The sequence below is a fragment of the Cololabis saira genome, chromosome 3, assembly GCF_033807715.1.
Source record: "Cololabis saira isolate AMF1-May2022 chromosome 3, fColSai1.1, whole genome shotgun sequence".
Classification (NCBI taxonomy): domain Eukaryota; kingdom Metazoa; phylum Chordata; class Actinopteri; order Beloniformes; family Belonidae; genus Cololabis; species Cololabis saira.
The window spans coordinates 39,787,379-39,814,867 of record NC_084589.1 but is presented as its reverse complement, the minus strand read 5'-3'; the positions used below and the strand labels follow the sequence as shown (position 1 = coordinate 39,814,867).

Below are 27,489 nucleotides of genomic sequence, written 5' to 3'. Positions count from 1 at the left end.
TCTCGTGAAGGAAACCCGAGGAAGTCGCTGCTCAAAGATAAAGAGTATGTAAATTAGGGATTTTTATAGGCACAGGAAGTTGCATTATTCTGTTACTCGTGGCAGCCGAGCACATCCCTAGTGCTTAGAGCTTTACGACCCGCTAAAACGCGCTAATATTTCATGGTCAAATGTAAAAACCTCTTTCCCAGCGGGAGTTTTTCCACATCACATAACTTTACATATACAGTATGTTTAGGTAATCTGGTTAAAGCCTCCCGGTACTGTGTCTGCAGGCGGAAGGCTCGCCGGGTCAGTGAAAGGGCCCAGTTTGAGGCCGTCTGATCACAACTGTATCATCACTTCGGTCCAAGGAAACACCACCTTTCATGGCAGTTTAATCAAAACAAACTGAGCTGGTGCCACCAAGGTGACACCTCAAAAGAGACCCACTTTTAGGCTGCAGCTATTCTGGTTATTACAGTTTTAATATACTTCTTTTCATTTTCCTTTCCCCAGCTAACGGAAAAAAAAAAGAGTAGCTACTAAATGCAAAAGCAGTTGAAACTTGTCAAATGTCTCTTTCCACAGCTTAAAACCACCGATGTCGAAACAAACTGCTGCAATTTTAAAGTCCTCATTTAAGGAAACTCAGTTCCTCGTGTGTAAATATAGAATACACATTAAAATGTGCACAAATGAACAGTGTTTACAATCAACGCTGATTAACCGTGACTTAGAGCTGAGCCATTTCAATGATTTGTAGAAAGGCACAACAACTAAATTAGGAAACGTAAGTGTTTAAAATACATTTTAGGCAAACTGAAAATGGAAACACTGATTTTTTTTGGTGGGAAAAACTAAGACAGAGGTATATTTTGGACATTTTAACTCCTTTTTCATGAAAATAACCAATATTTTTTACCATAAAGTCACCTCTTTTTAGTGGTAATCATTAGAGAAAGTACTAACCTGCAGATGGATGGTTTTTTGTAGAAAGGCACAACAACTAAATTAGGAAACGTAAGTGTTTAAATACATTTTAGGCAAACTAAAAATGGAAAACAGATTTTTTTGGTGGGAAAAACTAAGACAGCGGTATATTTTGGAGATTTTAACTCCTTTTTCATGAAAATAACCAATATTTTTTACCATAAAGTCACCTCTTTTTAGTGGTAATCATTAGAGAAAGTACTAACCTGCAGATGGATGGTTTTTTGTAGAAAGGCACAACAACTAAATTAGGAAACGTAAGTGTTTAAATACATTTTAGGCAAACTAAAAATGGAAAACAGATTTTTTTGGTGGGAAAAACTAAGACAGCGGTATATTTTGGAGATTTTAACTCCTTTTTCATGAAAATAACCAATATTTTTTACCATAAAGTCAACTCTTTTTAGCGGTAATCATTAGAGAAAGTACTAACCTGCAGATGGATGATTTGTTAAAAACAGCAGCCTGTTAGGACTGGATAGAGTTAAATGTATAAAATGGGACTGTTATCTAAGGCCGTCTGTTTTGCTGTGCGGTCTTTAACGTTAAGGATTGTGTTGTCATCTTATCGTAACTGGATGTAATAGTAGGAGGACAGCTGAAAGCTGCTGCAGGCTTTCACTTCCTCCTCGTCCTCCCCCCACACCGACTCTGATGTGTCAGCATCAGTGTCGGTGTAATGGTTTTGCCTGATTGCTCCGCTGGGGGCCATTTAACACCATTTGTCATTCCTGCTGACGTGCCTGTCGCCACAAATACACGGGTGTCCAAATACAGAGCATATTTTATCTATATTTTTACAAGATTTGGATTCATTTTGATCACATCTGATCCGAGACCTCCTGAAACGGAGCGGCCAACAGAGGGCAGCAAGGCGTAAAATCACAGCAGCACAACAATAACTGCTCTGTTGTCACTTGAAATATTGGACTCCGGCACCAAAGTGTCAATTAGTTTCTTTACTTGTAAAAGTAAACAACCACAGTTTCCAGCTATGACTCATAAGACGCAGCACAAGTCGTGTGAAGCGTCCCCTTCCAAGCGGGGTGTTTACGTCTGCCGGGCCGGCCTTGAGACGAGCCCGACATCTGCTCGGTCACGACACCTCGGTCTGCCCTGCTGCTCCGATCGCCAACATCTGTCCCCCCCCCCGACCCCGATCCTCCAGAGGAAAACCTCTAACGAGCCTTGGCATTCCCAGAGATCCCACAAGGGAGGGCGTTATAAATAACGGACGCCTGTGCAGACACAGAGCTCCTCCGCTGGCTCCGGTTCAGAAGCACAAACACGTCCACCTGGTGAACTTGTCAGGCCGACTGAGGACGACTCTCCTTTCCCTCTCCGAGTCCCGAGATCTTAAAAAAGCGGGCCGGGTTGTGGGTCCAAAGTTCCCCCGAGCGTTCCATACGAGCGACTTCAGCTACTGAGCTTCGTTGGAGCATTTCTATAGTGAGGGGGTGTATGGCAGCAACAGGCCCGGGGGTTGTGTGTGTGTGTGTGTGTGTGTGTGTGTGTTTCTGTGTGTGAGCAGGGAATTTTGGCTGCATATCACAGTGTGTTGAAGGGGTAGGAGGTATTGAAGGGGGGCGGAAACACTCGAGGCCCTCTGGCCACAGAAAGCTGGTCTGGAGCCTGTGGATTTGTTTGAGTCTGCTGTCAAACGCAGAGCTGGCAGCAACACAGGACCAAGTGTGAGAAGAGGGGGTGGGGAGGGGGGGCAAAGGCCTCGTGAAAGGAGTTTTGGGTGCACTGAAAACCAATAGCGCTTTTCCACTAGTACCTACTCAGCCCGGCTCGGCTCGACTCGGTTTGGTGCTTTTCCACTAGGGGTGTAACGTGGTGAGTAGATACTTTTCTGTAACTACTCTGTCGAGGTTCTAAGCAGCTGAGTCGGCTGTATCTGACGTCATCACACTACAGGCTAGGGCTGGGCGATATATCGAGATTTTAATATATATCGATATATTTTCAAACGCGATATGGTACGAGACAATATCGTTTATATCCATTTTTTTTTTTTTATTATTTTGATATAGCTTATTTTGTGACAAATTGAGTTGAATGTTTTATTTGAGATTTGCACAAATGTTTTGTTATTTGCACAACTGTCAACCTCAGTGGAAAAGTCTGCCTGTTACTGTCTACACTGTATTAATTGCACAGTGTATTTTAATTTAATTGTTATGCAGGAAAGGGATATTTGTTTTATTTTATTCAAGAAGCATTTTTATTCTATATATGCAGGCAGTTTATTTTTATTTCATTTGTTTTATACATTTTGATATTGTGCAGACCTCTGTTAACAAATGTACCTTTGTGACATTTGGCACGAGGCTTTGTATTAAAACTGACTGTTTTTTTTAAGGGTTTGCCTCAGAAAAAAATGAAGCTAACAGAGATGCTATGCTATAATGCTTTGGGGGAAACTCAAATTATGTCACAGAAAAAATGTCGATATATATCGAGTATCGCCATTTAGCTAGAAAATATCGAGATATGACTTTTGGTCCATATCGCCCAGCCCTACTACAGGCCACCGATTGGTCGGGCGGTTGGAGTCAGACGTCTGAGTCAGGATGTGACATCAGAGAAAGAGCGACTCTGACGGCGGGTTCTTGTTCATTTTATTCGACAGGCAATGGCAGCAAAAGTCTGTTTCATGATCCAACTCTGAGGTGCAGATGTTCATAAACCTGGTGCTGAGGAGAGAATTAAAAAAGGGATCTAGACGGGCGATAAGGAACGACCAGATCCACCAGGAGCTCTGTCACTTCATAGCTGCTCGCGGCTACCAACGGACTTTTCAGCAGAGCGGAGACAAACTAAATAAAATCAAAAAGAGTCATCGCTTGAAGCTTCTCTCATTCTCATTTTTTAACTTGATATCGAACACAAGCCACAGACCCAGCAGCACATATATCATCTCCTCCATGTTCTACATCTTTAGTGTTGTTGTCTTCTTCGTTTAGATCACACATTCAAATACGTCACAGCAGCTTTGCTCCAACCTCCTACTTCTGCTCCAGGTGCTGAGTTGTTATGGAAAAGAAACCAGGCCGAGTTGAGTCGAGTAGGTACTAGTGGAAAAGTGCCACTAGAGGAGACCGTCCCCGACAGCGTTGCGTGCTCGCTGACAAACATCCGCTCAGCATAACGGAAGTACCCTGCAGACAAAACCACAAACCGCAACCACTCGAGGATCCTGCACTACCCCGACTTTTCAGCTCAAAGTGACGACGTTAACTCACAAAATTAGTCCAGACTGAGCTGCACAACATGACGCCTAACTGATTTCAATTGTTCAGCTGTCATAATGCCCTCTAAAAACACACAACGGTCATCAACATGCACAGAATACCCGCTGATTGATTTTCAGAGGTTTGTGATTGGCAAAGCTCTGAATGGGCCGTTAAAACACATTCAGCTGCATGAATGTGCTTTGAGTTGTCAAGACTAAATAAAGGTGCTGAATAAAACAGCTCATTCACACGTGCAGTCGGGTTAATGTGAGGTCATTGTGATTATACGGAGGGAAACTCGTGGATTCTAACAATGCTCAGATGTAAAAGTAGCTCCTCTGTCGCAGGGCTGCGGCGGCTGGTTGACTCATCAATGATTCAATCAAATAAATGATTCAAGGAAAAAACTACCGTTTAAATTTTCAATACAAAATACTGGACTGAATCAAGTGTCTGAAACATTTTCATGCTAATGTGAAAACAGTCCAGATTTTTTTTTGATTTAGTGTCATTTTCTCAAAATGTATGACTTTAACTTTAAGATTTCAATTCAAAAATTGACAGCTGTACAGTCATCAACCCTTTTATGTTCATCGGTACACAAAAGTTATTGAAGGAAGAGAACCTGAGATGTTCACCTCTATAAAAGATACGACGAGAAAAAACAACAAAAAATATTTGTTTTTACCTTTTATTCTGCTTCATTCTTGTACTTGCTTTTTCCCTTCTTAGGTTAAAAATTAAACAGTTGAAGTCACTTGGCTTAATGCAATGTGAAAGAAAAGGTTGTTTTTTTTTTAAACAAAAAAGGTCCGTTATGTAAAGAAAGTCAGGAACCATGTAGGACGAAGGATTTTAGGGAACTTTCAGGAAAAACTAGGGATGCACTCGCTGGTGACTTTTCAGCTTGAAAAAGCATATCAATCTTAACGGAACTTAAATCAGATTTGTTTCAACGTTCCCTAAATGCATCATTCCCGCAGCAGCAAATCAGCAGAAAACCTTCAAGCAAGAACTGATAAGGAGTTTCTACAGTGAAGTTTTCTCCTTAAAACTACCTGTATTGTGACGTGGCAGCTCTGGAATACATCAACTCACGGATTAAAAAAAAGAGACTAAATTGATTGATTTTCCCAGGATGGTTCACAGCTGTCAGTCCGCTGGCGTAAGGCTGCCATCAATGGTCAAGTCAAAAATAAACTAAACTAATTACACGTCGACATGTTCAAAAACGTTCCTTTTAGGAGAACAAAGGGCATTTCACCTGAATCAGCAAAAAATGGAAAAATCTGAAGTAGCTTGTCACATTCCTCTGCTTTCATCATTTCTTGTAACAGTTTTTCATTTGCAAATGGATTGGATGAGCAGTGGACACGCCCACCTCCTGTCAGTCACAGTTAGCTTAGCTCAGCTCCCCGCTCATTACCTGATCCGCTCTGGAGGAGCGGCAGAGCTGCATTCACAGCAAGAAATCCAGTCTCAAACGCAGGGGGCGACATCAGAACTGACCGCTGCTTTTAGCTGATGCGTGGTTAACCCCCCCTGCACCCCCAGTCACTGAGCTCTGTTTACAATTAATGACTATTATCTGTTCGCAGCTCAGAAGTAGGGCTGGGCGATATGGACCAAAAGTCCTATCTCGATATTTTTTAGCTGAATGGCGATACTCGATATATATCAATATTTTTTCCATAAAAATGCTTCTTGAATAAAATAAAACAAATATCCCTCCCCTGCATAACAATTAATTTAAAATACACTGTGCAATTAATACAATGTAGACAGGCAGACTTTTCCACTGCGGTTGACAGTTGTGCAAATCTCAAATAAAACATGTAAACAGATATTCCATCTCTTTGAGCAAATCTCAAATAATTACAACAAGTAAGTAAGTAAGTAAGTAAGTACTGTACATTTTGCAGATTTTGTGCCAGGAAAACTAACCTGTCAACACTGTCAGGTTTCAGCACACAAAAGGTACTTTTTTGCCAGCGAGAGGGGTCAGTGTTGATGTACAGTCAATTTGTAGCAAAATAAGCTATATCGATATAAACGATATTGTCTCCTACCATATCGCGTTTGGAAATATATCAATATATATTAAAATCTCGATATATCGCCCAGCCCTGCTCAGAAGCCAACACAGCGCTTAAATCTAAGCAGCAAACGCGATGAAAGCTAGCAATAGGCTCGGCCCGCTGCCAATCAAAAGGCCACGCCTCTAATTATACATACTTTTTTTTAGGAGAAAAAGGAGGAGAAAGCCTGTAGGGTACCTTTCATACAAAAATCAATAGGTTGTTCAAAGTGATTGAACGTGTTGCCGTCATGGAAATGAACAGACTTTAGCTTTCCAAGTTAGAGCGCAATTAACATTTTAAACCCGAGAAAAGATTTCAAATAGCTCTGATTTAAATGTTCACACCCACAGATCATAGTAGGTGGTAGGCATGTGCTCCCTCCCTCTTTTTGTTCATTTAGCCCAGGGATCGGCAACCCGCGGCTCTAGAGCCGCATGCAGCTCTTTAGCGCCGCCCTAGTGGCTCCTGGAACTTTTTCAAAAATGTTTGACCTTTTTTTTCTTTTCTTTTTTCCTTCTTTCTTTTTTTCCTTCTTTTTCTCTTTTTTTCTTCTTTTCTTTTTTAATCTCGACATTTCAACTTTTTTCTCGACATTTCAACTTTTTTCTCAAAATTTCTACTTTTTTCTCAAAATTTCTACTTTTTTCAGGACATAATGAAAAAAACAAATCTTCCCCCAGTTATAACTAATATAGAAACATGCAGCATGTGCTGCCGTCATTCTAAGGCTTATCCAAGACTTTTCATTTTTTGCGGCTCCAGACATATTTGTTTTGTGTGTTTTTGGTCCAATACGGCTCTTTCAACATTTTGGGTTGCCGACCCCTGATTTAGCCAAAAAAAGCAAATGCAAAATTGTTCGGCACAAAAGACAACAAATAGTATTTCCAGATTTTCCAAATCTCTTAGCTTTTCATGATTTTAAAAAGAGCTGAAGAATCCTCTCCTTTTCAGGATCTGTGTGGTTTGCTGTGACGTCACATTTGAAGTGACACATTAACATATTTTAAAGTTTATCTACACAGCCGCTGACCTTGGGGGGTTTGAAGGGGTAGTCTGGTGTGAAGGCGATGTCCAGGAAGAAGACGCCGCCCTCGTACACGGAGCCCGGCGGTCCCAGGATGGTCGACCTCCACTCGTAGATGTTGTCTCCTTTAGGGCCGGCGCTGGAAAATCCAAACAAAAGACGGGTTAACATGTTAATCAAAGCAGCGCGTTGAGGGCGACGGCGGGCCGACACAGATTTGAGGGAACGAGCTGCTCAGGTGGTAAATGGTGGATTCTGACCATCTAATTTATACACACTGGAGTTTCTGCCACTGAAGGTTATGACGACATGACGCACAATAATGATCACGTGCAGGCATTTCTTCGGAAACGGTTCAGTAAAATTAAACATAAAAGAGCTTCTGGATGAAAAGAGCAAAATTAATTCATTTCCCCCCCTTTTTTCATAGAATGAGTATTTATGCTGTGTGAAGGCTGAAGGTCACATCTGTTGTATAGGCCAAGTAATTAATGCCGTTTCCATATTAGGAGCTCCCTCCCCCTCCGTTGTTTGCGGTAAGGCCCTGAACTGGCTCGGAGCCAGGAAGAGACCGGGACAATGTCCAGATCACAAAGCCCGGGACAATGAACAATCCCTGCGATTTGGTGTAATTACCAGGGACAGTGTTTAACTGAAACCCGGAGCTGCTGGCAGACGTGCAGACGTGCAGATGAATGTGCGCTTGAGGACGGCGGGCGAGGCGGGCTGGCTTTCACTGAGTCCGGCGGTGGCATCGCGGCTCACTTTTATTTAAAAACAATAATAAAAGGCCTGATATTTCCTGAAAGCAACTGCACTGCAGCCTCAAACAACACCGTGCTCGAGGCAGCATCTGGCTCCAAGGATGCCCTTGACAATAGATCACTCTCCATAAATAGAAATGAGACATTTCCTTCCTCCTTCAGTGTCAACACACACACACACACACACAAATTTCAACTAGTCTTTTTCGCCACTCTTTTACATCGCCTCTTTTTTAAGCTTTCTTGAATTAGCAGAGTGTCTTTTATTTTTCTCCAAGGAATTACATCAAAACACAGTGTTTATAAGAAGGTCTAACTGGCTCAAAGGACATTGCAGATATCTATTATCTTTTCTTTAAGATTTCTTAGATTTTAAGTGTATAGATACTGGTCTCTTAGTGGGGACTAAGGTAACTGATAACTCCTTTTTTTTTTTTTTTTTACTACAGATGGTCTAAAACAGCATGTGCATGTTAGAAGGCTTTATTTAGATTATGAAATCTGTCCAACACGGGTTTAAATTTGTTTTGGCAGACAGAAACGGCATTGCCGGAAGTTTAAAAAGGCATCAAATACCCTCCCGAAACATTGAAGATTTTGTTTTTCCTCCAAACAAATGTCGATGCATTAGCTCAGTCAGCGAAACATCTGAACATCTGAAAGGAAATGACCTCAAAATAGAAGGATTTATGGGTGCTGCAGACAGATGTCGACACCTGATAGCCAGCAGTTCGAGCCTGTCATAACATTATAAAGTGAGGTCAAGCCACATCGTGAACTACTCCTGATGTTCAGATGTGCCTCCTCTCTTTGAATGTTATTCAACAGAGACTAAATTAGAGCAGGGGACTTTAATGTTTCAATCATAACTCGTAGAGAGTGAATGGGTTTTGAAACATGTCAAGTTGCCAAATTCAGCCCAGTGAGAAAGACTCTCAGATGAGAAATACTCAGGAGTTCTTTGACTTGAACTGATTTATTTTCCCTCTGCAGATGAAGGAAGTCATGGATTTGTTACTTAAAAAGAACCAGAGCTTCAATGCCCAGCACCCAAATCTGCAGTGAATGAACATCAAAAACACGTTTAAATTCTTCAGACCACAAAAGTCTGAAGCAGTAATTAGATCAGATCTCATGCATTTGAAAATAGCAAGTGTGATGTCACAGCAGGTGTGTGGATGCAGTGCAGCATCACCACGTCTTTGAGAGGAATTCAAAGAAAAACATCAAATACAATAAATCCAAGAAAAGAAACTGGAGCTTTTGTCAGCAGAGAAAGAAAGAAACCGGTGGAAAATACATCTACGGATAAAGACTAGTACAATCAGTTCACCATTCCCCGACAATTATGCCTGTCCCGACTATTACTGGATATTTATGGCACTTTTTCACTAGTACCTATTCAGCCTCTCGCCGAGCCCCCGTCTTTCGCTTCTCCACTACGGGCTGAGGCGGGTAGAGGCTGGCCGAGTAGATACTTTTTCTGTACCTATTCTGCCGAGGTTCTAAGCGTGCTGAGTTGGCCCTGTGTCTGACGTCATCACCCTCCACGCCACTGATTGGTCGGGGGGCGTCAGACGTTTGAATCAGGAAGCGGGATATCAGCGCGAGAGCGACTCGCGGCTCTTCATTTTATCCGACAGGCAATGGCAGCGCAAACGTCTGTTTGGTGATCCAACTCTAATAAACCTGGTGGCTGAGGAGAGAATTAAAAAAGGGATCTAGACGGGCCATAAGGAACGACCAGATCTACCAGGCGCTCGGTCACTTCCCAGCCGCTCGCGGCTCCCAGCTGATTTCTCATCAGCGCGACACAAACAAAATTAAAAAAAAAAAAGGTTTGCCACTTGAAGCTTCTTTCACTCTCATTTTTTAACATGATATCGAACACAAGTCACAGACCCAGCAGCACATATATCATCTCCTCCATGTTCTACATCTTTAGTGTTGTTGTCTTATTCGTTTAGATCACACATTCAAATACGTCACAGCAGCTTCGCTCCAACCCGCCCACTTCACACCTGGGTGTTGAAAACAAACGAGGAAGAGGCGGGTGAAGGCGTCCCGAGTTGGGAGGCGTTAAGTAGGTACTAAAGGATAAGCGCCATTACAGCAGGTATGTCTCAGCCCGTTTTCAAGTACCGTATTTTCCGGACTATAAGTCGTGTTTTTTTCCCAGTTTGGCCGGGGGTGCGACTTATACTCTGGAGAGACTTGTGTGTGAAATTATTAAACACATTATTAGCGGTATATCATTTCACATGTTATTGTCACACTAAACTGCAAGAGGGCGAACTGCAACTAACGATGAGTCTGACGTAAGCGACGTAGAAGAGGACGCGGAGTTGTTTAAAAGTGACACCGAAGACGAAGATTTCATTGGATTATAGTTATTTTGAGTGACACGGATGGTTTGGTAAACTTCATAGCATGTTATTTATCCTATAGTTATCTGAATAACTCTTAATATATTATGTTAACATACCAGGCAGGTTCTCAGTTGTGTCATGTAACGTAAGCATACCGTACAATTATTCAGCCTTTTGTTTCCTCTATTCTATTTTTATTTTCCCTGTAAAATTGTAAATAGGTTATGTTTATTTTTATTCAAAACTGTCCCTTTTTCTTTTCTTTTCTTTTCTTTTCTCTCTCTCTACCTCAAACTGCTGCACCTTAAATGTTTATACTGTTTATTCTGTATCATAGAAATTCCACATTTGGTTTATTGTTTATTCTATTTTATCACCAAAGAGCGAAATTACCGGAGTCAAATTCCTTGTTGGACAATGTCGAACCTGGCCAATAAAGATGATTCTGATTTTAAATTGCCTTTCAAGATGTCTGTTCTTGGTGATGGAATAAAAAAAAATAAAAAATGTCCCCCCAAAATACTCCAGTGCGACTTAAATATGTTTTTTCCTTCTTTATTATGCATTTTATGCCTGGTGCAACTTGTGCTCCGGAGCGACTTATAGTCCGGAAAATACGGTAATCCAGTTCAGAAGAACCTTTTGTCACCGTCCTTCATCCGTGGCTTTTCCAAACTCCTGTTTTGCTTCAATTTGATCAATGTACCTCTGATCAAGAAATGAATGAACATCTCTCCAAATGTAGCTAATGACTGAACGTGACCACCCCTTCGCTGACACACCTCCTGCTGCCAAAGGAGCCCTTCTTTATGAAAACATTCCTCCTGAAAGCAACACATTTCTGTACAATTCACACCTCTAGGTAACACTTTTATAACAACCACACTAATCAAGAGCCATTTTGGCACAGCAGTGAAAGAGGGTTGAATATTTGGTTTCCAAGTATCCACAATAGAAGCAGATGGTCATTTCTTTGGGGGCCGATGTGTGTGCAGCAGTGATTATAAGTCTGACGCGATGGAAAGACGGGATTGGCGGCCACTGGCAGAGGTACTCACTCAGCAGCGACACTGCTGTAGGCGACCTGACAGCTACACAAGAGCTGTGGCTAAATACTAAGTCAATAAATGAATGTGCATGCCACCGCAGACTGTTGCTCGGAGAAGCGTTCCCCCGACCGGCTCGGGCGTTCCTGCGGGGCTTTGTTGCAGGTGGTTGAGGGCCGGCTCATTCAAGCCCTGACAGCCTCTTGCTCGGCTCCTAGTTCTGGGAGAAGTGAGGAGTGTGATACTCAAATGAAGCAAGAGCTTTATCTTTTTCGTTGTTTTGAAAATAGATCTTGCAGGACCGAGTATTGAGAGCTACGAAGAGAGAACTAGGAGAGTTACGCTCATACAGAGAAAATGGAAAAACCGACCCCCCAGCAACCCTATATTTATCACAAATTCAGAGTTTCGCTTTTCTTTTGCGAAAAATCTGAATCAAAATCATCTTTATTGGCCAAGTTTGAACATGCCAGACAGGGGATTTGACTCCGGTTATTTCGCTCACTGTACCCAGATTTAAATAGTAGCAAACAGTAAATAGACAAATGTAGCTCTTATTAACCCTTGTGCTGTGTTCGGGTCAAAATGACCTAATTCTCCTTCCTTCTTTCCTCCTGCTCCCTCCCTCCTCCTTTCCTTGTTTTCTCCCTTCCGCTCTCTCCTTCCTTCTTCCCTTCTTTTTTCCCTTCCTTCCTTCTTCCCTTGTTTTTTTCCTTCCTTCCTTTTTCCCTCCCTTCCTTCCTTCCTTCCTTCCTTCCTTCCTTCCTTCCTTTTTCCCTTCCTTCCTTCCTTCCTTTTTCCCTTCCTTCCTTCCTTCCTTCCTTCCTTCCTTCCTTCCTTGTTTTTTCCCTTCCTTCCTTCCTTCCTTCCTTGTTTTTTCCCTTCCTTCCTTCCTTGTTTTTTCCCTTCCTTCCTTCCTTCCTTCCTTGTTGTTTTTTCCCTTCCTTCCTTCCTTCCTTCCTTCCTTCCTTCCTTGTTGTTTTTTCCCTTCCTTCCTTCCTTCCTTCCTTGTTGTTTTTTCCCTTCCTTCCTTCCTTCCTTCCTTCCTTCCTTGTTGTTTTTTCCCTTCCTTCCTTCCTTCCTTCCTTGTTGTTTTTTCCCTTCCTTCCTTCCTTCCTTCCTTCCTTCCTTCCTTCCTTGTTTTTTCCCTTCTTTTTTCCCTTCCTTCCTTCTTTCCTTGTTTTTTCCCTTCCTTCCTTCCTTCCTTCCTTCCTTCCTTCCTTCCTTCCTTCCTTCCTTCCTTCCTTCCTTCCTTCCTTCCTTCCTTCCTTCCTTGTTGTTTTTTCCCTTCCTTCCTTCCTTCCTTCCTTCCTTCCTTCCTTCCTTCCTGTTTTTTCCCTTCCTTCCTTCCTTCCTTCCTTCCTTGTTGTTTTTTCCCTTCCTTCCTTCCTTCCTTCCTTCCTTGTTGTTTTTTCCCTTCCTTCCTTCCTTCCTTCCTTCCTTGTTGTTTTTTCCCTTCCTTCCTTCCTTCCTTCCTTCCTTCCTTCCTTCCTTCCTTCCTTCCTTCCTTCCTTCCTTCCTTCCTTCCTTCCTTCCTTCTTTCCTTCCTTCCTTCCTTCCTTGTTTTTTCCCTTCTTTCCTTGTTTTTTCCCTTCTTTTTTCCCTTCCTTCCTTCTTTCCTTGTTTTTTCCCTTCCTTCCTTCCTTCCTTCCTTCCTTCCTTCCTTCCTTCTTTTTTCCCTTCCTTCCTTCTTTCCTTGTTTTTTCCCTTCTTTTTTCCCTTCCTTCCTTCCTTCCTTTTTCCCTTCTTTCCTCCCTTCCTTCCTTCCTTCCTTCCTTCCTTCCTTCCTTCCTTCCTTCCTTCTTTTTTCCCTTCCTTCCTTCCTTCTTTTTTCCCTTCCTTCCTTCCTTCTTTTTCCCCTTCCTTCCTTCCTTCCTTCCTTGTTTTTTCCCTTCTTTCCTTCCTTCCTTCCTTCTTTTTTCCCTTCCTTCCTTCTTTCCTTGTTTTTTCCCTTCTTTTTTCCCTTCCTTCCTTCCTTCCTTCCTTCCTTGTTTTTTCCCTTCTTTCCTTCCTTCCTTCCTTCCTTCTTTTTTCCCTTCCTTCCTTCCTTCCTTGTTTTTTCCCTTCTTTCCTTCCTTCCTTCCTTCTTTTTTCCCTTCCTTCCTTCCTTCTTTTTCCCCTTCCTTCCTTCCTTCCTTCCTTCCTTCTTTTTTCCCTTCCTTCCTTCCTTCCTTCCTTGTTTTTTCCCTTCTTTCCTTCCTTCCTTCCTTCTTTTTTCCCTTCCTTCCTTCTTTTTCCCCTTCCTTCCTTCCTTCCTTCCTTCTTTTTTCCCTTCCTTCCTTCCTTTTCCCCTTCCTTCCTTCCTTCCTTCCTTCCTTATTTTTTCCCTTCCTTCCTTCCTTCCTTCCCTCCTTCCTTCCTTCCTTCTTTTTTCCCTTCCTTCCTTCTTCCCTTCCGCTCTCTCCTTCCTTCTTCCCTTCCTCTTTTCTCCCTTCCTTGTTTCCTTCCTTCTTCCCTTCCTCTTTTCTCCCTTCCTTGTTTCCTTCCTTCTTCCCTTCCTTGTTTCCTTTTTTCTCCCTTCCTTGTTTCCTTCCTTCCTTCCTTCCTTCCTTCCTTCCTTCCTTGACCGGAAGACAGCACAAGGGTTAACATATACAATTTAAAAAAAGTGGAAGGTGCAGCAGTATGAGGTAGACATGGTTATTGAAAGGTGCATTGTTACAGCATATGATTGTGGTTATTATTATTGCACAGTGATTGATTACTCTGAGACTCTAAAGAAAATGTGTAATGGAACCGTGACTTCTGTCACTAGGGTGCACCGAATGCCTGGGGATGCAAGAGGTTAAATGGTTTATGATTCCTTGATCCTGGTCAAATGCTGCACGTTTTCTTGTTGACACATTCACTTTTTATTCTGGATTTTATCATCTATTTTTACGAAGATCCTGCCTCGTCTTGCTGGCTGATGCTCATCAATAAACGTGTTTTCAGGCCACACAGGAACAGTTTTATACTATATTCTATATTCTCCCCCTTTTTCTGAGACCGTACTGCAGCAAACCTGGCCAATTGTAAATCTGATTTAAAGGGTTTTTCATGAGGAAACTCATCTGTGAGCATCAGCAAAATGTTGGCGACGTAAACTTTAGTCCTAAGACAAAACACACAGGACCAGAACAAATATGAAGCACTTCATTTATATGATCTTCATATAAATATTATTTTTACTAGTTTAACATCTGGCCCTCACTTTGTTTCAGGATTCTTATCTGTGGTTGAAAGCGATCAGACCCCCCTGTGGAGCTATGCGGTCCTTTGGGAGCTCCTCAGCTCCCATAACCTTCAGAAACCCCATCACAAGTCTGTGGTCCGAGTGTGTGAGCTTAAAAGCAGCGCTGGCCAGACTCTCCTGATGACAGCGGGCTGGAGGATGGAAACAAATGAGCCGAGAGGAAATTGTATGCACGATGAAAAAAAAAAAGAAGAAAAAAAAAAAAGGGGGTTCAGTCTGTTAGTCAGGCTAAAGCCAATAAAGCCACATTTCCTTCCCTCCGTCTGGACGATGTCCACTCAACAGATAATAAGATGGGCTCCGAGTAACTACAGACAAACGAGGAACTGCTGTCCATTTCTCTTCATGGAAACACAGCTAAATGGCAAAAATGAGCGATTTCCATTTGCAAGACGGGCTGTTTCTCTTCTGAGACGATAGCAACTATATGTTGGGGAGAAATTACAGAAGTTCACATCAGCCGGGTGTGAAAACTATTGTTCGGAAGCAATCAAACATCTAGCATTGAAATGTCGGCCACACTACCTGCCGCAAGAGTTTACCGTAGGGATGTCCCGATCCGATCACGTGATCGGAAATCGGCCCCATCATGTTGTTTTAGGGCTGGGCGATATATCAAGATTTTAATATATATCGATATATTTTCAAACGCGATATGGTATGAGACAATATCGTTTATATCGATATAGCTTTTTTTTTTATGATTTTGATATAGCTTATTTTGTGACAAATTGACTTGAATGTTTTATTTGAGATTTACACAAATGTTTTGTTATTTGCACAACTGTCAACCTCAGTGGAAAAGTCTGCCTGTTACTGTCTACATTGTATTAATTGCACAGTGTATTTTAATTTAATTGTTATGCAGGGAAGGGATATTTGTTTTATTTTATTCAAGAAGCATTTTTATTCTATATATGCAGGCAGTTTATTTTTATTTCATTTGTTTTATACATTTTGATATTGTGCAGACCTCTGTTAACAAAGGTACCTGTGTGACATTTGGCACGAGGCTTTGTATTAAAACTGACTGTTTTTTTAACGGTTTGCCTCAGAAAAAAATGAAGCTAACAGAGATGCTATGCTATAATGCTTTGGGGGAAACCCCAATTATGTCACAGAAAAAATATAGATATATATCGAGTATCGCCATTCAGCTAGAAAATATCGAGATATGACTTTTGGTCCATATCGCCCAGCCCTATGTTGTTTCAGACTTGATCGAAATCGGATGATGCATCCTGATCAGGGATCGGATATATTTTATTCTCATTATTTTGATATCAAGAGGATTTGGAAAAAATGCAAAACAACTAGTGTATCAACAAGCAAGTGGTCCACGTAATTCTGTGCTACAACACTGCTAATATGAAGAAAGCTATAGGGGGCGGGGGGGTGCGTGTGACGTAAACTGAGTTCAATAAAGTTTTTTGTTTGCGGTTATCTGCACATGAGCACAGCAGCGTTATAGCGGAGGCAAATAAATAAAAGATAAGTTACAACGGTGATTGAAACCAGAGCGAAGCGTCGGTGTCGTCTCAGAAAAACGCCACAGGCGTTTTCGTGTATTCTTGCCGACTTCGCGTGCATGAGGGCGGCGTGATGGACACCCTGCTACCGTGAGGAAGAATGTAGGTCCCTTCAAACACAAACATTTTATTCTTTAAGCCAGAAAAGGAGTCTAAAAAGCACATTACTGGCCTCACTTTATGACACTGTTGCTCCTCTATTTGCGTATTTGTTTACATGCCTGCTGGGTATTTTAAGTTGAGTTGCTGTTGTTATTTAATTCAAATTCATGTTTAAATTTGCACTATTTTTACTATTTAATAGTTGCACTATTATTATTTGATTGTTCGAGCTACCTCAAAGAGAACTGCTCTGTTTTAAGTGCTAAATGATAAAATAAGGTGAATAGAATAAAAATGGGGGACAACCTGGATCTGCTTATTTTCCTTTCCTTATTTGTTCATTATTTTAAATCGGATCAGGAATCGTATCGGCAGATTCTCGAAAATCAAATGACTCGGAATCGGATCGGGGCCAAAAAAACCTGATCAGGACATCCCTAGTTTGCAGTAGGGCTGTGCGATTAATCGATTTTAAATCTAAATCGGATTTATTAATCAAGACGATGTTAAAAAAAGGAAAATCGGAAAATCGATTTTTTACTTTGTTTGGTCAAGAAGATTGTTAATGTTGTCACTTTACTAAACTCAATGAGGATTTACAGTATCTTTTAGTTGCACATCATTCCCAATAGGGAAATTTGTTTATTTTTCTTTCAAAATAATGATAAAATATTCTAAACAATTTATTCCATTGTCTTTTGTAGTTTTACCAAAAAAAATCGAAATCAGGTTTACAGTAAAAAAAAAACAAAAAAAAAAACAAAATCAGGATTTTATTTTTGTCCAAAATCGCCCAGCCCTAGTTTGCAGTGGTGTTTACTGGGACTGACCAACCCCCCCAAACACTAGCTCTGCCGAGGCTACCAGGGACATCTGTGCACCCGAGAATAAACACCAAACTGATGGACATTCAGCCCAGCTTCCAGCAGCACGTCTCCATGGCGACCAAAGGAAACAGGACCATGTGCAGACCAGCAGACAAGAGGCTCACAGAGCGGAGCCCCACCCCCACTTGGGCTCCTCTAATCACACCTCCATTATGCTGGATCCTGCTCACCATCCTGTGCTTAAAAATCAGCAAGACTGAGTGCACTCCAGGACCAACCGTCACATCTGCAGGGAAACACAATTTGTGAGGTGGATCCGGAGGAATGCGTGTCATCTGGTTACAGACATACCAGTAAACGCATTCGGGGTCATCTCCACTGAGGAAATCCCCTTTGATACAAACGTGAAGCCTTGGATGAATGAAGGGAGTTCTTCTGAGAGTCAGAGAGACTCAACATCTGGGTCAAGCCACAGATTTGAGGAAAAAAAAAAATCTGGAAACTGGAATAAAGTAGGCGACCAATGCTCCTCTTAAGAAGCAGGGTCACTTTTTCCACCAATAACCTTCGGAGCATGTAGAAAAGCATCAAGGCCATCACCTTTTACAACAAGAGAGAGGTTGTACGCCCCTGTGATTCATCTCTTCCTGATGCCCCGATGGGCTGACAGACTGCGCTCATGAATTCACATAGCGTAAAAACACATCAATCTCCCAAGCTGTGGTGCCAATATGTCTCAAGACAGCTATAATCATCTCTGCCCAAGGAAATAAGCTGTGACATACATGAATTACTATCATCTGGTCAGGACGGTCAGGCCACGCTTTAAATGGCTGCATGTCCTCTAATATACACGCTACTAACATATAACTGCTCGACAAGATCCCAGCGCAATCACATTGTGACATTTGCAAATTATACCACAGTGATGGGTTTAATCTCCGACAATGACCAGTCTGAGCGGAGACAGGAGGTGGAAAAAAGGGTGATGTAGAGGGAAAAACTGCATCAGATGATGACCGACCATAGAACAAGTCCGCCTAAGCATAGTTTTACATTTTTACATGCTATACTGCCATTTTATGGAGTATTTTTAGTTGCTATTAGGGCTGGGCGATTTTGGACAAAAATAAAATCCCAATTTTTTTCTCTGAAAACCCGATTTTCTATTTTGATTTTTTTGGTAAAACTACAAAAGACAATGGAATAAATTGTTTCAAATATTTTATCTTTATTTTTAAAGAAAAATAGCAAACAAATTTCCCTATGAAATGCAATTGAAAGATACTGTAAATCTTCCTTGAGTTTAGTAAAATGACAACATTTACAATTTTCTTGACCAAACAAAGATGACTAGACGAGCTCTGTCTGTAATGCAGCCAGCTGCAAAAAAGGAAAATCGATTTTCCGATTTTCCTTTTTTTAACATCGTCTTGATTAATAAATCCAATTTAGATTTAAAATCGATTAATCGCACAGCCCTAGTTGCTATGCATCAAAACATCCGATATAAGCCAACCTTTAATAATCTGTATGTTACAAGTCCATACTAACTAAATAAATTGCTAAAAAGTGCAAATAACTACCAAAAAAATGTAAATCGTTATTTAATTTTACACATATTTTTCTAAATACAGAAATCTCATAACTAGATCCCTCAAAATTGTCAATACAGTACAATATAAAAGTAACACAGAAGCCTTTCAAACCACAGGAACTTTATTTGGAATTAATTCATACTTTAGTTTTTGAGATATATCATGTTATATATCGCGTTTAGATCATCTTCATCCAGCGCTTTTCTATTATGTGATTTTTCCAAATGATTTAATGGATTAAAACTCTGGGACACTAACTGCAGGATATGCAAGTGAAAGTATTCCTGTTTAACATGCAAAAAGAATTATTGCTCCGTTTTATTCGGTTGTAATTGTACATACATTTTGAAAATCAATATGCAAACGGGAGAGCCGGCGCTCCAGCCGGTCATAAAGGGTTAAGGAGAAGGCAATACACCCCCCACCCCATCCCTTCACTGGTGGAGCATTTGCAGAACACCAATAAACCTCAACTTCACGGAGCTCGGAGAGGGCGGTCGCGCATTTGTAAGGAGCTCACGTAGAGCCAAGGTCATGTAAGGTCCAAGGTCACATAAGGCAACAACAGGTGTATGAAGGAGAGAGTTCTCTCTGTTTATTAGAGCATAGGACAGGAATTGTTTTTCTCCTGAGAGGAAGTAAAGGGAGTGGGTGGTAAAGTCCAAAAGAAGGATTAAAAAAAAAGAAAATCTATTGAAGAGGATTACATCAGCAGATTCAGAAGAAGGGCGTCCTGCCTTATGAAAGCCCCCACCCACCCTGTAGATGCACCGTCCGCACCCCTCCCCTCCGGCAGAAGACTGCGAAGCATCAAAGCCAGAACATCAAGGCTCAAAACCAGCTTCTAACCAGAGACTCATGAACTCCCCACCTTAATGTCTGATCTCATTGAACCTCGTCTCTGTTTTGTTTTTTTTCTTGCTCCAGCTATTCCACTGCTCTATTTCTGCCAGATTCTTTATATAAAAAAGCTTATATTGTACAATCTTGCTATTAAAATCCTTTTTTTGGGGTTTTGGCACGCTCAACTAGTCACACAATCCATCATCATCATGCGTCAAGATGTTCAGAAAGATGATAAAATGAACCTTGAACACCAAGCTGAGGGGAATGTGCAGATATTTTTCTCCTGGACTTTTTTCCCCTGCAGTTGCTGTTCACACATGCCCTAATCAGCAGAAGATTTTCTGCTGGGGATGCAGTCTCCCAGCATGAAATACGAAGGACAGGAAGTGAACGACCAGAGCTGCAAAAAAAAGGGATGACATGATGCAAAGAGTACAGTATGGAATCTGCCGCTTCTCTTTCACACCAGCGACGCTGTGAAGCACCTCGATGACTGTTTTTGTCTTGATAAACACTAAAGATGAACATTTCTAAATACTTTTCCAAATCACAAGGAATTATTCAACACCCCCCCCGTCCTCCCTCCTCCAACTCATTCACAGTTAACGCTCTGGAGGATTTGCTGCTACATTTGCACATTAGACCGGGTGAAAAATGTCCGCAAGAATTGCAGAGAAAATGCTGCAGAGATTTGTGTTCTCACATGCCACCTTCCTGGGAGATCTGGGCAGCATTTCAGCCCCGGAGTGCATGTGTGAAAACAGCATCAAATGCTCATGTTATCTCAGCGGAAGAACGATCTCCACCTCAAGCAGGTAGACGCACTCATCGCATATATATCACGTTTACCCACAGTGCCACCTCAGGACTTTGTCGTGAGCGCTGAAACAACAATAACCTCTGCAGAAGTAACACCACATCTGCAATACTCGGCCAAATGCGTTGATTCAGTGAGTATTTGGGTCATTTGTTTCAGGGGCTGGGGATACATCAGCGCGCGGGTGTCTGAGAATCCCGCCACTGCCCTGTCATCCGACATTACACTCATGCAGAAACCCACTTTGACAGCTGGCCTGGCTCCTCCACAAAAGAGCACCGAAATAGAGTTTCAGCAGACTCTCGCCGCTTTCAGGTTTGTCCTTTCCTCTGGTGTTTTCTATTTTTAATAGAGAAATCATTTTTTTCCACAGCAGATTAAAGCAACATCAGCTTTTGCAAACAGCGCGAGCAAAAAACCATGAGTATGTAATTGTATCTCGCACTAAAAACGTTGTTCTGAAGCCTGACATTGCCATTTCATTCCCAGTTCCCAAAAACTATCCGAGCTCACAGGCGGCAGCGCTAATTTCCATATATATTCAATGACCTTTCCTCGTGATACAGTGCTGAATATGAGACCAGACTATTCTTTGCCCATTTAATCATCCATGCGGCCTGATTTCGTCGTCGATCCAATCTGCAGATTGATGCCAGAAGATAACCTTTATCTTACAGGATGAGCAGGGCTAATCTCCACAACATTGTTAAGATATCTATTGATCGTAATCAGTCAAAGCAAATTCCCGCAGACATTAAGGATCAGGTTAAGTTCATGAAACGGATGCAGTCATGAGATCAGACACTGAAGTTCAGATTTAGATTCTAGACAAAAACCATATATCAAGTTTTAACATTAAAAAGCCTCAAGGAACTACAAAAACTACAAACCCAGATTTCAATTTAGCTCATATCCACAATCACAACAATAATGTCATCAAGATAAAAACTATTATTTTGCCACATGATCTGCTGTGTGTTCTGAATTAGATGCAAACTACAGACATTAACTCCACTTGGCCATGGATGAGCGACTCCCAAGTGATGCTGCGGTCATACTGATGTTTCCAGCCAAACATGTTTAAGAGATTATTTAAAAATCTCCACCAGCATTTGCTCTGTTGCTCTGAATAGTTTTTATTTGGGTAGCAATCTAAGCTTACAGTGAAATTAATAGGTCAATAAATGCAATGATCTAAAGTCATTAGATAATAGTTTGAAATAATGGTGATTTCAAAGTTGAAAAAAATAGTGATAATTTAGTTTTTGCTCCCATAAGCAGGGTCACAACACTTCCTAGCCTGCATCTCTCCTTTAATGGAAGCGTGAGGTTGATACAGACCATAACAAATGTGATTGGTCCGCTTGATTGCATTGCATTTCCTCCTACCTATTTCCCTGTAACACTACTTCTTTGCCATTTTTAAGCATTTTTAAAGGGGATAAAACTAGATTGCCACAATTTAGAGCTGAACCTGCATATTTGAATATCAAGATATTTATTAAATGCAGGTATCCAGACCCTCCCAACCCCCACCTCCACAAAACAGACAGCATGCCGGAAACCTGAGCTGTGGCCTGGACTTTCATTTTGATTGGCAAGAGGGCAAATAAACTCCATCCCCACTGCATTTCATTCAAGAAAACGGGACTTCTTTCCCCACCAGACAAGCTATTTTCCAGCTAGCACACTCCATTTGGTGTCGTCCTTGTGTGGCCCTCTCTAGCTCTTTTGCTGCATCCCTATACTGTTTCATTCACGAAAAAAAAAGACCTTTTTAAATATAATATGACGTTACATATTGTGATTAATATCACGAGTAACTTCACCGGATCGTCAGTTGAGCTGGTCTGTAGACGTTCTCAGATAAGATGTATTCCTCATATCTCTGTGAACTCATTATGCCCTTCGTTCACAAAGTTCTTTCTAGATGCAGGTCTCAAGAGTGGAAACACAGCTTGGGGAGAAAATAAACAACAAAAAAAAGACTTAAACTAAAATATGCCGCTGCTTCAGCCTGGAATGACCTTCAGAAAGATTTGAAAATGCTGGGTGAGTTTAAATCTATCTTAAGCGAAGTGTTGCCGCCCAAGCTGAAGCTAAATCCTGTGTTCTGCTTGTTTGTGTGAGATAGTTATGTGTTGTGTTTTAATGCACTTGTGATGTAACCGTTATGTGTTTTGATGCAGTCTTGACAAAGTCTCACTTTTAAAAGAGATTTTAACGTCACTAAGAATTTCACCTGCTTGAATAAAGAATATGTATAGAATAGTCGGCCTGAAAAACTGACGAATGGACATCGTTTTTATTTTGGCTCCGATTAGGGCTGGGGATCGATTCAAATATCAAGAATCTATTCGATTCCTATTCTTAAGATTCAGAATCGATTATCAAGATTTGATTCGATCCGATTCCGATATTGATTGGGTTACTGTTAATAAAACAGTTTTTTGAGCTGTTGCATGAATGATATGACTGTAGTTCTGCAACATATTAATACTAGTATTATATTGAGATTCAACAGCAAGTATTGCAGCTAATGATGCTGTAAGGACCAATCAGCTCCCAGAATGCTGATAGAACTGCTTTCAGAAACATCGTGGGGCAGAATTATCAATTTATCCCCAAGACAGTATATACAGCAAAGAAATATAGACAATTCATGCAATTATAACTGAAAACTTTAATGTTTTCATACTTTTAAACATATCTAAAAGACAAAAACATGGCACTAGTTATTCTCGTGTCCAACAAAATCCCTTTTTGGGCATAAACAAAAAAATACCAGAAGTTGTAATGATGGGAAAAAATGTAAAAAAAAACAAAAAAAAAAAAACGATCTTTAGACATATTAATCGATTTTTAGGAATTAATATGAGAATCGATTTAGAATTGTAAAATTGATCTTTTCAACACAGGCCTAGCTCCGATACATAATCGATGCTGTATTTGTGTAAACAAAGTATTTTTCCCCTCCCGTTCATTGGTGACTATCTTGCAGGTGCAACATTGGTGAATTGCAAGCGTATGTTTTTGGTACATTGGGGTTGAAAGAGGATGTGCGGTTGGTTGATGTGACAGGGAGATGAAGAAGAAAGGGCAGGATGGAAATGAATGATCTACTGTGGTAACCCCTGGGGGGAAAAGCTGAAAGAAGAAGAGAAGAAAAAACAAAAAAAGCAGCTCGTCTTAAATAGGCTCTGGTGCTGGTCCATTAGCTTTAGCGTGTCTCCGTTGGTGGAATACTAATAATCCTTAACTCCACATGGTGTGACAAAAATATGGATGAAGTTGTGCACGCTACAATGACTCCTGCTTAATGTCATATCTTTGCAGTGCTTATATCAGGAGACTAATTAAAAGTTTATTACCACCGAAAGAAAAAGAGAAGAAAATAAGCAAGTGGACATTAGAATAAAGCTGCAGTGGAAACCCCACAAGGACGCTTTTTCCACCACCTTCTTCTGGTTAATATTTGAATATTATTAAACGTCTAGAAACCCTGTTTGCACTACAATTTACTAAATACCAGTCTATTGATCTTGAATTGTTATTTTCAAAATCCTTCATCAACACAGGCTGGTGATAATCAAACAGCATCCTGGGAAAACCAGACACAAACACTGCAACCTGTGGAGAACATGACCTGTATCCCCGATCCCAGAAATCCAGAGCTCACTAGACAGACAGACTAGGATGTTCAGACAACATAACACCAGCGCTGGAGCAGATGTTTCCATGGAGACGAAACGACACGGCTCCGTGACTCGTGAAAATAAAGCAAAACAATTCTTAGAGGGTTCTGAAGTCGAACCGATCCGACACCTGCAGCTGTTCACGCGGGTGTAAGAGGGGTTTGTTTACTGAAAGGTTCTGTCTTTGGCGTCTGGCTAATACAGTCTATAATCCCTGGAACCGATGGGCGCAGTTGTTGCAAGTTTGCGAGGATGATGATAGTCAAGTGTTGCAGGAATGGCATGAAGGAAAAACTAATTCATAATAATCTAAATGGAAAAAGAAAAGTCACAAAGGGGAATTCCATGTAATCGAAATGACTTCAAGGTAGAACTGGTTTAATCACTGAAATGACACATCATCAACTGGGTACTTTAAAGATGTGGTCGGCCACAAAGAAGAAAGAAAAAGCAAAAAAGAAACCAGTGTACTCTCATAACAGCTGAGTGTTACACCGCCAGCAGTTTATGGAAGCAGGTAAATTGCTCTCTGAGCAAAAACCGCACCAATGTGCTTATAAATAAAACAGTGTAAACCAGTATGTTTTGGAGCTTGTGAATACAACAAAGCACAAACAAAGCCATTATCTGTACTATTTGCCATTCCGGTTTATTTCCAACCGTCACATTGTTGGGATCTTCTCTCCCTAACGGTGTGGGTGCTGCAGTTATCGGAGGAGGAACTTAAATGAACCAATCTTCTCTCCCCCGAAGCGTGAAAGAGCCCCAAAACCAATTACTATGCAGCTCAACAGCTGAGGTGACACCTCCTTCCTCTGTTCATATAGTCTGAAATGACATGGTTTGTTTTATAATCAAGCCTTTTACCGTTAATCTGCACAATGAATACTGTAATTACTGACCGGAAAGTTTATCCGGTGACGAGGGAAATGGTTGAGTAGGTGGATGCAAGCTTTTCAAGTCAAAGGGAATGATACAATTTCATTCCCACGGGGAGACAGCCGTGCATGCTGGGCCGAGACGATCCGAAGAGCAGTGTGTATTGAACTGAGGCAGGATACTTCGTAAGAGCAGTTTAAAGTAGTGGCCTTTCACTCAGGAAGTTTGCACGCACTGAGATATGAAGTCAAAGCAGTAAATACAGCAGGGCGTCCGTCTCAAATATCCTCGGGTTTCCTTGATAATTCTATAAAAAAGGTTTCAGGAGGTACGACACAGATTGTGGCGTCGTGGGCATTTTTCTTCAAAAGCATGCGCGTTGCCTCGAGCAAACAGCAGAGACCGGCCAGAGATCAGCACAGAACATATATCGTCACCATAATAGATGGGATTAGTGTAAAGAAAACATCATGACTCATTAAAACATATCCAACAAAGCCGTGCTGTAATACAAGTGAGGAACAGCATCATTCAACAACTTACTGACACGTAAAAGGCTTTTTTATTATTCTGCAAGATCACTGAAGCATTTACACCACGTTTAATTAGACATACAGTATTACGGTCATGTTTTTGTTTCATAGTTTGGCCGGGGGTGCGACTTATACTCTAGAGCGACTTATGTGTGAAATTATTAACACATTATTACTGGTATATCATTTCACATGTTATTTTCACACTAAAATGCAAGAGGGCGAACTGCAAGTGATGATGAGTCTGACGTAAGCGACGTAGAAGAGGAAGCACCGCATCTTCTACCTCCGGAGTTAGCGGAGTTGTTTATAATCAGAATCAGAATCAGAATCAGAAAAAGGGTTTATTGCCAAGTTTTCACACGAGGAATTTGTTTTGGGGATTGGTGCAACACAATACAAATATAAAAACAAATATATAAGAGATAAAATAAAATTAAATGTATAAACAATAAAAAGTATAAACAGTAAAATAAAATGTAGACCAGATATGTACAAAATGAGGTTTTAAAGTGCCGGGTGAGTCTGTACAAAAGTGACTTAGGAACTTAGGATATGAGTCTGTGCAAAAGTTACAGGATTACAGGATTGGAGTTTTTACGTTTAAAAGATTTCATTGGATTTTAGTTATTTGGAGTAACATGGATGGTTTGGTAAACTTCTTAGCATGTTATTTATGCTATAGTTATCTGAATTAGGGTTGCACGGTATACCGGTACCAGTATAGTACCGCGGTACTAGAGTTTTGAAAACGGTACTATACCAGCATTTAAAAACAAACGGTACTTTTATATATTTTTTCTATGCAAACGAATTGGTAAATTGGAGCCTGTCTCTTTAAGCACGGCGAGCTCAGCGAGTGTGACGTAGTTGCAGAAGCAGAGCCGCCTCCCCCTCCCACTCGCATGCGGAGGAGAGAGAAACGAGTCGCGTGTTAGACAGACAGAGCGGGTTGAAATAAAGTTAAATAAATAAATATATAATAAATAGAGATGGCAGCTAGCTGAAGAAAAGCCCGTACTTGTGGACAAAATGGGGGCCCGAAGTACGGTGTGGAAATATTTCGGGTTCAAACCGAGCGATAAGGGCGAGCCACTGAACCCAGCAGCACCGCAGTGCGAGCGCTGCTACAAAGTGTGTCTCGCAAAAGGAGGCAACACTTCAAACTTGTCGAAACGAGGACAACCACGCGGACTTGTTCCCCGACTTCAGTCAAGAACAACAGCTGATAACTTTGTTCACCAGTTCACTGCACTGTCATGTCAATGAAAGAAGTACAGAGCCTCTCCCAGCCCCGTAGTGAACCTACAGTAGCCTACATACAGAGTTAAAACATGTCCATGGTTAATAAATGCCATTTTTAAAATATAAAAAAAAATTCCACAGACTAGAATATAACTTTAATATATTTTTTATATTTTAATATTATTTAATGTTTCATATATATTATAAACCATTAAGGCAATGAATTATATTAATGAATTAATATTATATATTGAAACACACTTTTGTAAAACATTCCATTAGCCTACAATATCTAATCCTATCCTAAAGGACTGTCTCAGAAAATTAGAATATTGTGATAAAGTTCTTTATTTTCTGTAATGCAATTAAAAAAAAAAAAAAAAATGTCATACATTCTGGATTCATTACAAATCAACTGAAATATTGCAAGCCTTTTATCATTTGAATATTGATGATTATGGCTTACAGTTTAAGATTAAGATTCCCAGAATATTCTAATTTTTTGAGATAGGATATTTGAGTTTTCTTAAGCTGTAAGCCATGATTAGCAATATTAAATTAATAAAAGGCTTGCATTATTCAGTTGATTTGTAATGAATCCAGTATGTATGACATTTTTGTTTTTGTAATTGCATTACAGAAAATCACAATATTCTAATTTTCTGAGACAGTCCTGTATAGATGA

The 27,489-nt window shown here is 40.8% G+C and overlaps 1 protein-coding gene across 1 annotated transcript in view; it reads right to left on the bottom strand.

Annotated features, from left to right (window-relative positions):
* Positions 1 to 27,489, bottom strand: part of LOC133439458 (ubiquitin-conjugating enzyme E2 E2) — a 50,748-nt gene that overhangs the window by 6,625 nt on the left and 16,634 nt on the right. The window contains exon 4 of the mRNA XM_061717483.1: positions 7,326 to 7,458. Within this exon, the coding sequence (XP_061573467.1) occupies positions 7,326 to 7,458 (133 nt within the window). The remainder of the gene's footprint in view (positions 1 to 7,325; positions 7,459 to 27,489) is intronic.